Source organism: Acipenser ruthenus, chromosome 26 (genome assembly GCF_902713425.1).
Source record: "Acipenser ruthenus chromosome 26, fAciRut3.2 maternal haplotype, whole genome shotgun sequence".
Classification (NCBI taxonomy): domain Eukaryota; kingdom Metazoa; phylum Chordata; class Actinopteri; order Acipenseriformes; family Acipenseridae; genus Acipenser; species Acipenser ruthenus.
Window position 1 is genome coordinate 25,447,840 of NC_081214.1, and position 16,185 is coordinate 25,464,024.

The 16,185-nt window shown below is 35.7% G+C and overlaps 1 protein-coding gene across 1 annotated transcript in view; it reads right to left on the reverse strand.

The window, feature by feature from the left end:
* Positions 1-13,382, reverse strand: part of LOC131701747 (relaxin receptor 2-like) — a 31,318-nt gene extending 17,936 nt beyond the window's left edge. Inside the window, exons 1-4 of the mRNA XM_059001518.1 lie at positions 13,254-13,382; positions 3,168-3,314; positions 2,652-2,723; positions 2,137-2,242 (exon numbers count right to left, since the gene is read on the reverse strand). Coding sequence (XP_058857501.1) covers positions 2,137-2,242; positions 2,652-2,723; positions 3,168-3,314; positions 13,254-13,305 — 377 coding nt within the window. The 5' untranslated portion in view covers positions 13,306-13,382. The remainder of the gene's footprint in view (positions 1-2,136; positions 2,243-2,651; positions 2,724-3,167; positions 3,315-13,253) is intronic.
* Positions 13,383-16,185: the final 2,803 nt, after the last annotated feature.

Below are 16,185 nucleotides of genomic sequence, written 5' to 3' on the forward strand. Positions count from 1 at the left end.
GAAAAAGACAGTAGCATGTGAATGCTAAGGTGTGCGCTAGTATTCAAGGCAGCTTTAAACCACATACCGTATAACACTGGGGTTTGTTACAAAGCCTTGATAGGAATATGCACAGTAGCAGTAGTGAAAATAACCTTGAAACATACAAACAACAAACAACCTTTACACTGAATAGCTGAAAGCACACCAGAGAGTATTGCAAAGTAAACAGAGGCAGCACAGTATTTCTCGTAAATCCTGCCAAGCACAAACTGATATAATGTATCACCTCTCACATTATCCTACAGATGCACACATTAAGGCTTTTTTCAAAGCCACCAATGAATACAATCTACTGATATTTCAATGCTGCACTTAAGCCATATCCCTGCAAGTGATCAGAGGAAAGAACATAGAGACACAGAGTCCCGAAATAATGCAAAAACACGCAAGTCATTTGAAAAGCAGCAGTTGGTTACTAAGGAGTCAATTTGCTTCTCAGATTTTACAAGAACTCAACCCTGCAGAAGCCTCATGCTTTGTCTCTTAGTCTACCATGATGCATGTGCTTCTGAGTTCTTTCATGTGGCCTTGAACAAAAAGGCAGGGATTGGGTGCAGCTTTGAAATACCTGGAAGCAGTCTACTTCAGCAGTAATGTACATGAAGGGCTGTATGAAGCAAAACAGAAAGGCCAGTTGAAGCACAATCAATATGTGCAATAATTACAGTGTAATTACATGTAACAATGGATGTTTATGCATGTTCAACAGGATGTGAACCAAGCCTAGTCCCTGAACATTAATCATTTAAATATAACACAAAATGATATGCTTTCCATGTCTATGAAGCACATGTAATTTAAGATATTGCTTTTTAGATATTTCAAATGCATGAATGTCACTAAATCATAACTTCATTCTGAACACTGCACACTGTTTGCACATGTCAATTGGATTGAAAATAAAATCAGTACAAATCTATTTATCTGGATTTTCCAAATGTCACGATACAATTGTTAAAATATTATTCCAATCAAAAACTCCCAGAATGTATTCCAATCGTCCCTTTTTTCTATTTAATATATAACTATACCAGTATTATACCGTAAATACTGCAGTAAATTTCTACCATATTTTTACAGTTTTCCAATGCTTTTCACAGTTCTCTATGCATTTACCAAAGTTTACCCTTGTTTGCCATTTTTTTAATACTCTGATTACCAGTCATTTTTGCATCCCTATGCTTTACCATATTTTTAAACGTAACTATGGTCATCTTTTATAAAGGTTCAAACTACAGTGTTGGATACATCATGACAAGTCAACTAGTTCTGTTTTTATCAGGGTGACTCTTAAAGCTATCATTATACACTATTATTATCTGAAGGTAAATTGCCATCAATAATTTTCTCTCACAGCAGTTCTGCATGCTTAGTGGCTTTGTTATGTTAATTGCCTTGGATTTCATTTGAGGCTTGATATTCATAAGTATATACAGAATGAAAAGTCTTTAATTTGGGTGTGTCTAATGGATTTCTTAAATCCGCAGTTCATGCTTTTGGGAGAATGAATGTAGGGTTACATCAAATATGTGACTGAGACCACAAAGACGTTTTTAATTTTAAAGACAGAAGATGGGTGATATCTATATAAGTGTCATAAAAGTAAATGTAAGTACAAATAACACTCTGTTCTTGATTCTGAAAGCATTCATTCAAGGATGCATCCTGTTAGAAATATCTAGTGCAACCTCTTTATTTTCACTGTATCTGAAAAGCACCTATGAATAATATCTGTTGCATGCCAAAATCAGTATGATGCTAAAATCTCTCCATGTGCCATTATTAAGGGTTAATCACATTATTAAGGTGCACTGAGGGCTGGAGTGTCCGAGAGTGGATAAGACCACAGACATGTGATAATGTTAGGTTTAAGATTTTTCTACCTATTGCATGTTTGACTGCTGTTTTATTCCAAGACAGCACATTACAAATCTATTGGAGCAGCAGTAATAAAACAAAAGCTATTAAACTATGTCTCTGGGGTCCATAGAAATGATAAAACATCAAACTAGAAAGAGGAGAGTTTGTCGCTGTAGCCTCGGGACAGGAGCTCTGCAGCTGGTTTTCACACTTCATTAATCAGAGTTTACTCACAGAGCAGTCACGTTGGAGGAGACCGCTGGCACAGCATGCAGGTCCTTGTTACTGCAGTCCACTCTTCTGCCCTCGCACTGGCAGTCCTCAGAATAGAAATCCAGCACTACAGCAGACACAAGCACACTTAATACCAATCCAAAGCATGGCTCAATACTGGCACTTACTGTACAGTCCACACCAAACCCAATCAACTTTTTAACTTATCAGAAATTTTTATAGAAATTAAAAGGTGATGAAAATAATATAGTGAACGTGGAGCAACATATTTTTCACACAAGGATTTAACTAAAAACAAGCCATAGATTGTACTCACTATACTGAAGCATAGAACTTAATATTCTACAATTTCCAGAACATGCCCTTATTGATGCGCCTGTTGTGAGCTCTGAGACCAGAATCTGTGTGACTTCTTTATGCTCTAATGCTTCACATTAGAGTTGGATCAGTGAAGATCAACAGATACAAATCCTGCATTTGTATCCAAACTGTACAGCTCAGGGACTCTTACTTACAACAATCCTTTGTCTCTTCAACATTTTTCTTTAAAAAGGCATCAAAAAGATGAGGCCATCCACTGTTATCAACTGCAAAAGGTGAATCAAAAGAAAACATGGTTCATGAATGTCAGACAAGAGAAACTGAATTGATTTAAACCTGCTACAGCTTATATATATATATATATATATATATATATATATATATATATATATATATATATATATATATATATGCATAACAACTATGTAAATGCACAGTAATTAGAGATATTTAATGTAAAGTGTTACCATATATATATATGTGTGTGTGTGTGCGCGTCTGTGTGTGCGTCATGTGTGTGCGTCATGTGTGTCTGTTGTGTGTGTTTTGTGTGTGTGTTGTGTGTGTTGTGTGTGTGTTGTGTGTGTTGTGTGTGTGTCGTGTGTTGTGTGTGTGTCGTGTGTGTTGTGGGTGTGTTGTGTGTGTGTGTGTAATCGGTATGGCTCTTTTTGTCCAGAAGGCTGCACCGTTTCTGAGATATGCTAACTTACCGCAGTTCTCCTCATCGGCTCCATTGATGCAGTCCGCGATCCCATTGCAGTGCAGCGGCTGGGGCAGGCACTCCGTGAGGTTACCGCAGGGGAAGTGACCCAGGGGGCAAACACCAGTGTCAGGACTGGGCTGAATAACAGCTGACACTATAAAGAAATACTAAGGCGTTTCTAATTCAGATAGAGATAGCACTGCATTATGTATGTAATAGAAAGACAAAACCAGAGCAGTATCATTGTACAAATATCAGCTAGAAATCCTTTAAAAAAAAAGAAAGGAAAAATGCTGTGAGTGCTTGGTGGGAGCAAGACTCCAATGTTAATAGCCCTTCATTGGATAAAAATACCCCTCATCCATCATTCATAATTAGTTCAGTTGTACACAGTTAAATATTAATACATGATGAATGGATCATCAAATGACCCAATTGATATAACCCATGAGATGCACTTACTGAAATAAAAAAAAAAAACAATTGTCTTTCCAGACAATGTGGAATAGAACAAACCCACAAGAGATTGATAAGATATTTTTGAAAAGCCTCTGTCTTCTAAGTGAAAGAGCCACTGTACTCATTCAATTTGAGGAATTAATCAGCCTTCAGTTCTCATTATTATAATAATCATTAGAAAGACTTTTCTTAGTTTTTTTTTAATAAAGCACACATGATTATATATATATATATATATATATATATATATATATATATATATATATAATGTATAGCATCCTTTATAAGAGCATTGCTATTGTTAGGCTTACAGTAACATTGTTGTGACAGCATTTATATGACTTTTCTGTTTTTAAAAGCAGTCATTCAGATTCATAATGATAGATTAAAGCTGTCACTATAGTCCTTACTATAGCTGAAGTACTGTAATGTAAATGACAGTTAGTGATAAGTGATGAGCAGCTGATATATGACAACATGAGTATCCACTTAAACAAACTGCAAAGAACTAATAGGTGTATGGTAAACATGGTACATGCTACTCCCAGCAAATCCTTCGGTCCCATACAACAATTATTTATCATTAAATCCAAACTACTGTGCAAGCTTTATCTAATTAACAACACCTGTTTAAAACCATCATTTCGAGCCCTGCTCTTGGGAAGCTTACTGTCACAATATAATAGTGAGACTGAAAGCATTAATGGAACTCTTTAAATAATGATCTCTAAATAATGGTTTCGGGTTTATTAACAAATCTAATCTTTATTTGTCTCTGAGTGACATTAGTCTATGGTCTACAGTAATAGATTCAGGTGCTCATATATAATATAATTACACAATGCATACTCTCATATATATATAATGCATAAACTGAGAGAATGCACTGTGTAATTTAAGATTGAGCATGAATGACTTATATTTCATTTCATTCTTGAATGAACCATAACTATTCTACCACACGACCTGCGATGTGTGTGTGGAAGGAAGTGGAAGGAAAAGTATGATTGCTATGGAGATGAAAGCAATGAGGAATAAAAGAATGGGACACACACATAGTAAATACATAAAGTGTTGATATTTACATCAACTTAACAAAATCTTTTTTTTTTACACATATTGAACCCATATTTGATCAAAAGAGCACAGAAAAAAGAAGAATTCTAGGTATGTCCAGACAAAACCTGTGCGGCTGGCTGCTCTGTTGCCTCAGGCAGCAGCTAGCCGTGGTGCTGAATGCCTGACTGCATGGCATGCTGTTGGAGTGAGTACAAGACAAGAACGGGCTGCCTGCAGGGTAGAAGAGAGACTGCTGGGTAGAAGAGTGGTCACTGGAGGTACCAAAAGAAGAGCTGAACAAAACATGGAAATGGCAAGGAAAGGGAAAAGAGGAGATGGAAGAAGAACAAGGTTAGTCAATCCACACACAGGGAATCTGGACAAGGAGAGCAGTTTAGCTAGCTGTATAGTAAGGTGGGGTATGTTTCCATGTATATCTGGGGATTTCTAAAAGCTCCATGATTAGAAAGCAGCGGAAAGCAGAGAGAAGACACAATCCTGCAAGCAAGAAAAAGGAGGAGGCAAAAAGATAATTGACATATAAATAGAAAAGGGGATACAAGATCACTGATAGATAAGGGGAAAGAGTGACATTGTAAATTGGTGGCATGTGCCATTGAAATGGACACGTTGACACCGAAATGATAAATTAGAAACATCATTCCATTTGTTCTAAGTGTTTCTGTGGCTATTAAACTGCCAAGACAATTATCCAATTTCCTCAGAGGAGCCTTTATTCTTTTTTGTGAATCCAACAGCATGTCTCTTATAAACTGATGAGTTGAGTGTATAATCAATCAAACTAAATGGACTTTCGTCTTCTTCAAAAATGCATGAATGCACGAATTTCAATGGATAAAACATAACCAATTAAGCCTGCAGACAGGGATTTTTTTCAAATGGATTTTGACATTTCAATCTGTCACAATAGAATAATTGAGAAGTCTTTAATTGTGACACCATTAGCGAAGGCATGACACATGGGGTGAATTAACTTATAGTATAGATACATGTTTGAAGTTTCCCTGTAGATGTTCTGTATAGCCAGAAAGATGAAAATAAACGTTTTGTACCACAGTAATGTAGGATTGTGTTCCATGTGGAAATAAATAAGATGCAATCTGCCACTGTTAAAAGCTGAGACATTTTTGAAAGACTGAAACATCAAAAGGGAATTCTATTCTGACCCTGAAACATAACATTTAGAAAACTCTTTTGTTAAAGAAAGTGAAAGTACTGCATGTGCAGTTCAGTCTGCAAAGCCTCCTTCACAAACCTTATGCAATTAACTTTGTACAGGTTGCTTATTTTGAAGAACTGGCATTGTATATCATGACTCTTAATAAGGAAGGTGAAGGAAGGGGTTAGTGAGATTAGAACGAGACCAGGAAAAATAAAAAACACACATATTAATCTTAGCATTCATCATTTAAATGGGAACTGTACTCAAAATAACAAGGCTCTCTAAATGCTCTGTATACATAACAAATGCGTCTCGCTGTGCCAATTTTGTTAAAAAGTCAAGCGTTTGGCCAGTATTTCAATTTTTTTTGTCATCTTAAATGTGCATGCTTGATCTCTCTACCTCCAGCCTATTCTTACACAGCCTCTTGAACTGAGGGTAAGGCTGTGTCTCAGGGACCCAATTTCTGAATTTCCATCCACTTCACATGGCTTTGACCCTCTGCTATCACTATACTGACACTGAAGAGGATGCTTCTGTTTGTGTCGCCAAACATTTAAAAAAGAGAACAAAGAAAAATTGAAATACTAATTTGTCACCTGCAAATTTAATATCAAGAAACCAGAGAGAATCACAGCATTGTTTCTGTAAAACAAATAAACGTGATCATTACAAAACAAAGATTTATATTTCCCCATATTCAAAGATATGTAATTTCAATTTAAATTCAACTAATAAAACCACAGTCCTGCGACTGTAGACAAGAGCTTAAAAGGTAATGCAGGAGACAGCTGTTTCCTAATGAAAGGACATTCCTGTGTAATAATATGCTTCTTTATGAATTAGGGTAACAATGGCTCTTTAATTCCCCATGGCTTAGGAAACGTATGTGCTGCTGTCCAGTATACTTGAAAGTCTTCATTGTAATATTTGAAACCACCGTTTCAATCTGAATCATCTTCACATATCAAAGCAGCTTTAGTTGCCTCCTAATCTTAATTCTCCATTCTGCCACACAGGAATGAAATGGTGGTTGAAAAGTATTTGGAATGCACATTTAGTAACACTGCCCAGTGTGAACATTCCTGGCAATCTGCTTATAAAATAGTGCTATTAATATAATAGAGATTCATCCACAGTTCTTATGTCATGCCTTTTAAGAGGACACAACTCATTTTTGTGACAATGGCTGATACTGGTGCTGAGAAACATCATTATCATCACATTCTATTTCATAACTGCAAATGAACTGATTTCTGAAACAAAATTGGAGAACATGTTTCTTACATCTTTAACTATCTTATTACATTAGTTCCAAAATAAAATATACTAGTGCATACTGCAAATCTATTGCTGTACAGCATTTCAGGAGACAATATACATACAATGTATATGTACAGAAAAGGTATAAATGATTAAAAAAGTCATTTATAATAATTTTCTTATTTTCTTTTTACACAGCTGAAGAAGTGCTTTTGTCCAATAATTTGGACAAAAGCCCTTCTTCAGCTGTGTAAAAAGAAAATAAAACACGGTGCAGTAAACTTATTATTTTTAAATTGGGTTATTTTCTTGAAACTGGGATGTTATTTTCATCACAGGTGTCATTTAAACCTTTTGTGTACCAAAAAAAAAAAAAAAAAAAAAAAAAAAAGCCAGCCAGTCAGATCAGAAAGCAAATGCCTTTGCTCTACAAAGTGAACAGGTTCTTATAAACAAAATGCTCAAAAGTTTTGTGAGCATTATTTTTGAAGGGGGATGTCAAATGAATTGTTTACACAACACTTTGAGTGTTTTCCTTTTACTAACCCTGAATTACACTGTAAAACAAAGACTATAATCCTGTTAGTGACTACATGTCTACAGTCATTTGTTTTTGGTTGAGATTGAGTTATTCCAAAGCTTGAGTTATTCACACAATACACATAAACAAAAGTCCTGGAACAACATTCCAGTAACATGATTCAGACCCAGCTTCATGGCATTCTTGAAGACATCTGCTGGGCTCCGTCCCAAGGTGCCTCAGTTCATGATGCTGTCAGGTCACATGACTGATGGAAGTAATCCCAGACTAGAGCTCCATTTCTGCCACCACTCGTGTGACCTCACAGCCTCAAGACCCAGCCTCCAGGTCACATGGTGGGCGTGCACAGTACTGGGGTAAAAATTTAGATATTGCAAAGCGACTCTCATTTTCCCAGTATTCTCATCATGCTTCATGAGTATTCCAACAGAACAGGCTTCCCTTCCAATATCAGGTCTTGCTTGCAGGTACATCGATTAAGACTTCTTGTCAAAACTGTTGAGCTAGAATGTATCCTTTCAGGTCTTGACAAATCATTTGAGAATTCCCAATATGGTTTTACAATGATTGAAAATGAAGAGGACTAATTAACCTCCTGAGAGGATGAAATGTGTGTATGTGTGTATGTGTGTGTTTTTTTCAAAGACAGGTTTACATTTTGTACTGTTAACGTTTAAGCTCCAGTATTTTCCATGCTAAGCCATTTATGGCACGCTATGTCTTTATTGTTACTGTACTATTTGTCCATTTAGCATGACCTTATCAAATGCTTTTTAGTGACCCTGATACCTGTACTGTATAAACCAAACCCAATCACTAAAAACAGCTGTCGCTTTCTCATAGATGTGCTGGGTGCTGTTTACATTATATGGACCATGCAAATTGGTTATATATTGTGAGAGAAAATAACCTACAACGAGATGCCATACAAGTGGTCTGAAGAGTGTCATCAAGAAAGAAAGTGACCTCCTTCACTTTAAACAAGTAGAGTATCACTTACACAGTAGTTCTACTTTATATTATGTAGACCTGGTAAAGCTTGGGAAGGCGTGAACATATTTTTCCTACCTATGTTTTTGTTAAGCTGATAACATTTTAACACCTACCTGCTTCGCTGATATCCTAAACATTATTATTTCAGTAAAACTGGTTACAAATGTATTGTAGAGGATCTTTGCTCATTTGAAGACATGAACATTTATTAAAAAATGTTTTAAAAAAACTAGCGAGCACAGTCAAAACCACAGCATGCTGCACTTTCTGCTGCCAGATAGAGCTGAACTTGCAGCATTGCTTTTGCAAGTTCAAAGAACATTTTTTTGTTGGCTCCGAATCATGGAAAAGTGTAAGTGAAAAATGTATCTCTGGTAGGTCGGAATCATTATTCGGTAACAAAGGCAGTGCTGTTGTCAGGATTTGTGAGTGATTTGGGATGTTATATTCTGTTAATCCATTAACATAGGAGGTTGGTGTACTCATTTTCAGAGTTTTAAAGTTAACCAAGAAGGGTATCGCTTGGGCTCATAAAACAGAACCGTCTCATTGGTGATGTCTCAGCATTCATCCACAACTGCTTTACATTGAACCAATAAAAAGGACAAATGAATTTCTAAATCTTTATCGGTTTGCTTATGCAACAAGACGTGGAATCCATGTGTATAAAGTGCGGTGACTAAACTGTATAAAGTGTAAAGTGATTGGCACAAAGAGAAGAATTGCACTGTGTGGAACTGCAATATATTACTTTATTGTAGGTGACTTACGAGTATATGTGACAAATAGCATTATAAAACACAATGCGTAGTGTGACAAAGTGAACTATAAAATATATGGGAAAGTGGTGGACGGTGTGTATATTGGTCCAAGAGTGAAGAGAAGCCTGTATCCTCTCCATTGAATTCGGGTTACATAAGTAAGTTGTAGTCTTTGACTGCCAATGTCACATAGACTACAATTCCCAGAGCTCCACAGGGGCGACCATTTTGAGACAAGGGTTTTCACCTGTCTCCAATTAGGCAGCCATAAAAGAACATGGTTTTTTTCAAACGCGAGTGTGTGAAAAGGGTATGACATGCAGAGAGACCGATACATACTGGAAACAGATTAAAGGTTGGTGTTCTACCTAGGGGAAAACAATTGCTGCCTAGTTAAAGTGTTCTGTTTGGTCAGTAAACAGCTTAGCTGTCTGACTTATAGAAAGGGGTAGTTAAAAGATAATTAAAAGGTTTAGTTAGTGCTCTTAATAAAGAGCTAGGTTTTGTTTGGTTTTTTTGTTTACGTTGTTGATATTTGATTTGTGTGACTCTGGATAAAGAGAACCCGGTAATAAACATACAGGCACCGCCCTGTTTACAATAAAATACTGTTGTCCAGTGTGCTTGGTTCCGAAAGACTGTGTTCAAGACCCGGAAGAACCGTGACAAAACACCCCAGTCTGTCACAGTAGGCAATGACCAATAGGATGTGCTTTGAAGTGGCTTTTTGATAAAAGAGAATGTAATCACTCAGTAATGAGTGATTTCCACTCTGCATACAAATATTATATGTGTTAATATTTTGGTATCCTACTAAGAATTGGTCTACCAGCTACACGTAAATGTGTTCTCATCCTGAAGCACAAAAACTTATCTTAGGGTTATCATGAACTATTTATGAGTACATTTCTATATGTGCAGTGTAAATACTGAATTGGGAAAGCAAAATGATTCAGGAGAATATTTCTTTTTGAGAGTGCGTATTTAAAAGGATTATGCCAGTCAAAGTGTGAAACATACATATTCATTAAAACGATTCTAGTTTAAGCTGAAAGACTTGAAAAGTGTGCTTGAAGAGAAAGCACTCTACCTCTCTTCAAGCTTTGGGAACATGTTAAAAAATCTGTATTTATCCCTCATCCCCCTGTCCAACCACAAGTAATTAGAGTTATCATTTGCTATTTCCCTAAGGCAGTGTTTCAGGTGCCAGTCCATGTTTATACTTAATAGCCATAATGCACATCTACATAGTACAAACTCATCTAATTCCTGCATCCAAGCTGTCAATTCAGTTCATTCATCAACAGCAAGACCAATTTGATGGCTTGTGAAACTCTACTAAAACAAAGTTAAACCTATTCATGGCAACCTAATAGCCAGAACTTGAGCTGCTCTCAACCAGACTCAAAAGAACACAATCTTCCCTCAAACCACTTCCTATCTCCGCCTCACCCCAGGTCACTGTAGCTACATTTCACCAAGAAACCAATCTGTAACCAATCTCATCTCATTCCAATACCACCAAGGGGCTGCCTCTGGTTGCATTTACACTCTGAAACTGATTTACACAAAAGATCTGCCATGAAGAAGGAGGAGGAGACCACTGCTGAATGCTTCTCCTTACAGTTACACTCAATGTACTAATGTAGTCTTCTAGATTGGCAAGGGCATTCCCAGTGTGATCCAAGGACACTTAAAATTGCATATCATTGAGCGAATGCAATAAATATATTAAATGTACCGCTAGGCTCGCTGCCTGGTCTTATCTTTCTTTTGCTCGGCTCAGTACAAACAAATTCAATCTAATGAATGTTTGATGTGGAAGACAAATCAAAGTGTATCTTCAAGGACCCTCTATACCTAATCTGTTAATACACCAAACACACTGTCATAATGCTTCTGTTTTTAATATCATTTTAGGCAACAAAATGTTTATATGATTGATGTCACAGTGATACTACTGCTGAAGATCAAATTACATGCGCTATATTATACACTTTCTCCAATACTGATATTGAGAAAAATTAGTAATAAAAATAGTGTTTGCAATAATAAATCTAATAACGCTTTTCCATGCAAGCATATACATCCGCACTTGGATTGAAATCGCATAGGCGTTTATTTGCATGGGATATAACTGATACGTGTACTGTATAGCAGGGTTAAATCGTAATGGTTTTTCAAAGAAGGGATTTTGAACTAAACAGTCATTTTTTATAGCTTAGCCTTTTAAAGTTGGGAAAAGAACGCATTCCACAGAAATGATTGCTTTGTCCATTGAATATCTTCCTAACACTGCTTGGTCAGTGTATTATCCTTTCTAAGGGCAGTATAATTACACTTACAAAACAGACATTTCACCAGTACACATATTTTTTTTTCCAAAAGATGCCCATGAAGGTGAACCCTGTTTTTTGCTTAGGCTAATTAATTGAGTCAGATTAACAAACGATTCAATCAACAGCCCCCTCTCTGAATGGTATTAGGGCAACCTCAAACCCTTATTATCAATAGAAGAAATGTGTTTAAAGAAAAGTATATTCCATAAAACCAAATCATACTGGTTATTGTAAGGAATCTGATTATATACATCACAAACACTTTAATAGATTTAAATAGAAATATGTGAGTGCAGTTGCCATGGCATCAAACGACTATAAGTACATCCACTGTTTGTTTTCAAACACACATTCCCTTGCCAAATGTATGTTAAACATAATGATGGGAGTTTGGCACTTTTGAGCAAAAACATGTATATATATGCGCGTGTGTGTGTGTGTGTGTGAGTGTGTGTGTGTGTGTGTGTGTGTGTGTGTGTGTGTGTGTGTGTGTGTGCGTGCGTGTGTGTGTCTGTGTGTGTAATTAAGATCATTACAGTGCAGAAAATGACACTGACCAATACATGTTCAAACAAAATTCTCTGAAAGGCCAAAATATCAAGGCTAAAATTACATTGAAATAGATATCTTAGCAACATGTTTTAATAATGTGTTTTGTTATTACCATTCATTACATTAAATAATATTATTAATAAAGTATATGCAATATGTCCACTATCGTATGACACTGATAAGTTCCATTAACACTAAGCTGTTAATATATATGGTATATAATATATATTATATATATTTATATATATGGTATATTATATATATATATATATATTTTCATGGTAACGTGTCTGCTTCTCAATTGACTTAAAGGCTCAAATTTATATTATAATATCAGTAACATAACATTTTAAGAACCATACCGCTGTATTCCGTTCAGGTGATAAGAATGTCAATCCATATTAAATCTCATTGGGTGTACAAATGCAGGTGAAGCACAATTGCACTGAATAAACACTTGATACCGTGTCCTTAATAAAGCTTTAGGAAAAGTACAGATACTAAGCATCCCAGTAATCTTTAACTACAGATAATACACACTTAACAAGCACGCAAATGGAAATACCTAAAACACCCATGCCTAGCACAGGTAAGGCATAAAATAGCCTGCATACATTATTTAGAGTCCTTTCTAGTAATGCATGATTATCAAGATTATTATTACCATCATCATTATTATTAAATGCAGTGAAATCCCACTGTGTATCATTTAAACTCATCAATCTTACTTTAGAAACTAATCTATACTCACTTTTTACAACATACTTCTATTTGTAATCATGCAGAATAATTCAATAAAAAAATGCCTTGGACAGTTTGCAGCTGCAAAATAGCTGCAGGTCAACAATTTCGCTCTTGATTAGTTAGAGAAATGCAACTTCAATTTAGAAAGTATTGAACGCAAGGACTGTGCATTGTTATTATGATATAGAGAATGACTTACCTCTGACTGCAATGATAAGAGACAGATAAGGAATAACCAAGAAGAGAAGCATCACAGTGGCTGTGTGTTAATCCAAGAAGTGAGAGATTTCTGCGTGAAGCGGTGCTACTGGTGTAACTGAGTCTCCAAGCTTGTGCCTCTCTCAATATACACTCTCTCTCTCTTTCTCTCTCTCTCTCTCTCACACACACACACACACACGGCACTGTCACATTGCTATAGTCCTCATTTACAGAACCACTACACTTAGTGAGCTCACTGTTGTATAATTTTTCAAAAATCATGACATTTACTCTACTTAGATCTCCCTCGTAACCTTTGACTGACTAGATTCCAGCATGTTGTGAAAATAACACTATACATTTTTTATTTATTCTTCACAGGGTTCTCAAATCAGAAAATAGGCCTCTGTTCCTATCTGATCGCTTAAGCTAAACTGGGTGATACCGTATAGATTTCAGGTATGCTTTATTTGACATTTCATTAATAACAATGTAAATACAAGTAACCAGGATTTTAAACAGTATTGATGAAGTAATCAATACTTATTCCTACTATTGACCCTGTGTTCATGATAATACTGATAAATTCATGGTGGCTTTGGGGTTCGGAATGGATACATGTGTAATGCATCATTAATAATAGTTACATACTTTATGTTATCACTTTGTAACAAGTACATAGTTACACAGGACGATGTGTTATTACATAGCAATAACTATGTTGTGACGCAGTAATTACACACAAAACAATAGATGGTGGTGAGTGTGATCAATGTGTTCTGATGGAGAAACAAACAAACAAGAGCAGAGATCACGTGGTTATATGAATCCTGGTAGAATGATGCTGTTGTAATGAATTGGTATCTCAGCACACTGAATGAAATGAAGAGGCGCGGGCTGGACTGGAAACACTAATCTCACTGTTCAAAGACAAACGTCTTACCACTCAACTATAAAGCAAGTTATCAAGTCAAGGGGTAAGTATGACTCTTATGCTGATGTCAATGTTATTAACTCATCAGCCCTAGGAGGAGATCCATTACATTGTCAAACACACTCATTCATCTATATAGTATATACTGTTTATCATTTACACTTTTGATGCTGTGTATTTAAAAAAACTCTTTGAAGAGAGAGCAATATGGTGTTAAATAGAGAGATGCATTTATGTAACATTTTTACAGTGGTAAGGTTTCAGTATATATATATATATATATATATATATATATATATATATATCTATATATATATATATATATATATATATATATATATCTATATATATATATATATATATATATATATCTATATATATATATATATATATATATATATATATATATATAGGCTAACTTCACTATAATGAACTCTTCTTATAACAAATATATATAGTTGTGGTTACATGAAGTGTCTCTAATTACTATATATTTACATAGTAGTTACTTAGTAAATACTTGTGTACTTATTATGTATAGTTACAATGTAATTAATGTGCTTTTTTGGCAGGATATAACTCTAACTCTAAACCTAACCCTAAGCCTAACCCTTTTCTGATACAATTGTTTACTTACATATATCATGCAAAAAGATTAACTACATTGTAACTGTGCATAATAACATTATTTATGTGTAAGTACACATGTAATTACTACGCAACTACTATGTAAATGCACAGTAATGAGAGACAACATTGTTATGAATTGCTGTTTTGGAGAATTTAAACACAGGCCTGCAGAGCAGACAGGCTTGTGCATGTTTTATCCACCCCCTGGGGTCAGTTGTAATAAAAGAAATAAAGTGATAATTATAATGAACACACAACAATTAAATGAATAGCCTAACCTCTATGGATATTGCATATGAGAATGAGGTTTCAGATTTTACAGTGGAGGAGAAACTGCCAGGCTTCCCAGAATATATTCCTCATGAATCAAGATGACAGAATATGGTGTAACTGGCCCCTCAGGAGGCAACACTTCCTACTTTGCAGATCCCTGCAGGCACTTAAAAGCTTTTATCAGCTGGGCTCTCTTCAGTATCTCTGCATGCGACTCAGCACATATGATGCAAATTATTTGTAGTTTCTTATCTTCATTTGATACATTAACACTGCTATAAATCCAGTTTTGTAAATTTATCCCAATGGCAGCCAATGTCATTTTAATACTTTGAGAATTCTAGTCCTCCTGGGGCACCGTCCCTTCACTGAGTTCTCTATTTAAATCCACATCATCCCTAACTAACACTCGTATGCAATGACACTTGTGTATTTGCGCTCATCAAATGGTGCATGGATATGGAACTGTGATTTTCTGAACTGGAATCACATGAGGTCCGAGCCATTGGTTGCGCTCTTTTAAACATATGGGGTTTGATTGTGAGCAGCCATTCAGAATGTACAGAACTTAGGTGAAGATGCTGATCGGCTGAATACAAAGGAAACATTGATGTCTAAGGTTTGCTCAGCCTCAGTGGAACCATATACCTGAAATAGAGTCTTGAGGCCTAAAACATGCTGAGATTCAGCCATACTGTACACATACAACCGCACACATACATGCACATGGCCACACAAGCAAACACAAGTGTTATAGGAACCCTGATAAATAGGCTACTGACGTGACACACACTTTATTTTTATCATTTGTAAATGTGTTGTCTATCTTTAGATAGTAAATGTGCATGCATTTGCCATAGTTTACCCTATTTTGCTATATTTTTAAAATATGTTTTCCCATAACTATATGGGCTTTACAGTGCTTGCTTAGGCTTTACCATGCTGCTTTCACTATAATTTCTTACCTTTTGTGATGCTTTTACTATGGGTAACTGTTATAAGGGATATTATACCTAAAGAAACAAATAATTACACATGTTTTGGAGTACACATGGTATAACACAGGGGCTGCTATTAACACTCCCAGGAGTGC